Raw genomic sequence first — 2,025 nt, 5'->3', positions numbered from 1 at the left:
AAGTAGAAAAAAAAAATAAATAAATAACTTATGCATAGTATAAGTGATTTGAAAACAGAAAGTAGACTATTTATTTTTGTTTACTTGTTAAGTATGATTAGGGAAATTAATTGTAGGTTCTAGATAGATTATATTGGTGACCTCAAAGTCTCTTGAGTCATCCATGGCTGCGGCATGTGACTGACCCCTAACAGTTCATTGAACACAAATCCCTATCCATCACAAATTCACCACCTTATAACTAATGGTAAAAACTTAGGTAAAGTCGATTTCATGTGAAATTGATATATGAGAGCCGTTAGATAAATATTTAGTCAAATCAGTTAAATCATCTAACAGCTCTCAGGTATCAACTTCACGTGAAATCGACTGCACCTGAGTTTCCACCGTAACTAATACACTTAAAATTTTTTCAATAATATATAATCCCTAGGTCCCTTCATAATTCAAGGAATCTTCTTATAAAAAATCCAAACCTAATAAACCTCCCTGGTTTCCAATTACCTTCCCATTCCACCATCAATCAACATACCCATCACTTTAATAACAAGTTTTCTATTTTCTATGATTCCATCATCATCAACAACATAATAGTTTCCAGGAAAGTCACCTTTGACTAAGAACAATACACACAACCCCCCCAATTTTGGCATGTATAAATACTTTGCCTAATTGAACCATTTTAATCTATCCAATATCCACACAACCTTCATCTTATTATTATTATTACCATTATGGACATGCTTGGTGTTAACCATGGCAATAAGAAGCAGAGCAAGAGCAGGGGCAAAAAGGACAATTTCAAAGTGACATATATTTCAAGCCCCATGAAGGTGAAGACAAGTGCCTCCAAGTTCAGAGCCGTTGTTCAAGAACTCACCGGTCAAGATTCCAACGTTGCTGACGTCATCTTCATGGAAGAAGCAGCTACTAACACCAACAATTACAACGTCATCAACAACAACGATAACAATGGTGTTCATCTTCATCAGAATGAAGAATCTTATTTGTTTCACGATGCTTCAACTACTACTACTAATTGGTTGAAACCTGATTACACCGAGTTCTTGCTGGATTCTTCTAGAACTTCTTCAATGATTGAACCGTCGTCGTTACAATACGATTTTCTCAACTTTGATATGATGTACTAGCTAGATTTGTATGTATATGAAGGAAAATTACTTATATATATATTTATATATCAAGTTTTGAGATGAATTTTGTTAGAATTAATAGCTTGTAGCCTCTTAATTTCATGTAGATATGGATTCGGCATCATGTTTACTTAGCAAAACTGCCATTTTTGGAGCTTCTTTGAAGCTTGATGTGGTGTTACCATTTTGCCCCTTTTTGTTGAGTGAAAATATACTTGAAGGTAACTGCTACCTCCAAGATAGTCATTATTTACCTAACACTTTCCTTTTATTCTTAAGTACGAGAAAGTTTTAGGATTAGTATTTTTATTAAAATTTAGTATTTAACTATAAAAAAAATATATAATTTTATATTATTAAATATAATTTTATACTATTAAAAATATTAATAATAATTAATTAATAACTACAAATCATAAAATATACTAATTCTTTAGTACAATGTTTAAGCATTCTAAATAATTTCTATGATTAGACCTTTACCCGTAAATGAATGACTTGTGAGTTATGACAAATAAATTGTGTGAAAGCATTAAAAACCAAAAGATTGATATGACCCAAAAGGTCTTGGTGCTGTGCTCTTGTATTGCTTGTTGCTTTGTCCAATGATGTGCTTCCAAGTTTGGAATTCTCTTCAATTTTATTGGAGAGTGGACTTCAATTATTCTACAAGATATTTAAACTCTATAGTTTTACTTTTTTCATTTTTAGTAGTTTTATCTTTAGATTCTTTTTAGATAAATAAATAATTATATTGTGTATATTAAAAATTAATTATTAAATTAAAAATTTATATAAAATATATTAAAAAAATTAAAATCTTTTAAAATAAAGAATTAATTATTTTTAGATTAAAATAATAAGACATAAA

General features: G+C 29.7%; 1 protein-coding gene across 1 annotated transcript; it reads left to right on the top strand.

Annotated features, from left to right (window-relative positions):
* Positions 476–1,389, top strand: LOC107624410. The gene has a single exon (XM_016326905.2). The coding sequence runs from the start codon at positions 735–737 to the stop codon at positions 1,149–1,151; it is 417 nt and encodes a 138-aa protein (XP_016182391.1). The 5' UTR covers positions 476–734; the 3' UTR covers positions 1,152–1,389.

The sequence above is a fragment of the Arachis ipaensis genome, chromosome B10 (genome assembly GCF_000816755.2).
Source record: "Arachis ipaensis cultivar K30076 chromosome B10, Araip1.1, whole genome shotgun sequence".
Classification (NCBI taxonomy): Eukaryota; Viridiplantae; Streptophyta; class Magnoliopsida; order Fabales; family Fabaceae; genus Arachis; species Arachis ipaensis.
Note: the sequence above shows the minus strand (reverse complement) of the source record. Positions and strands in the feature narration are given on the sequence as shown.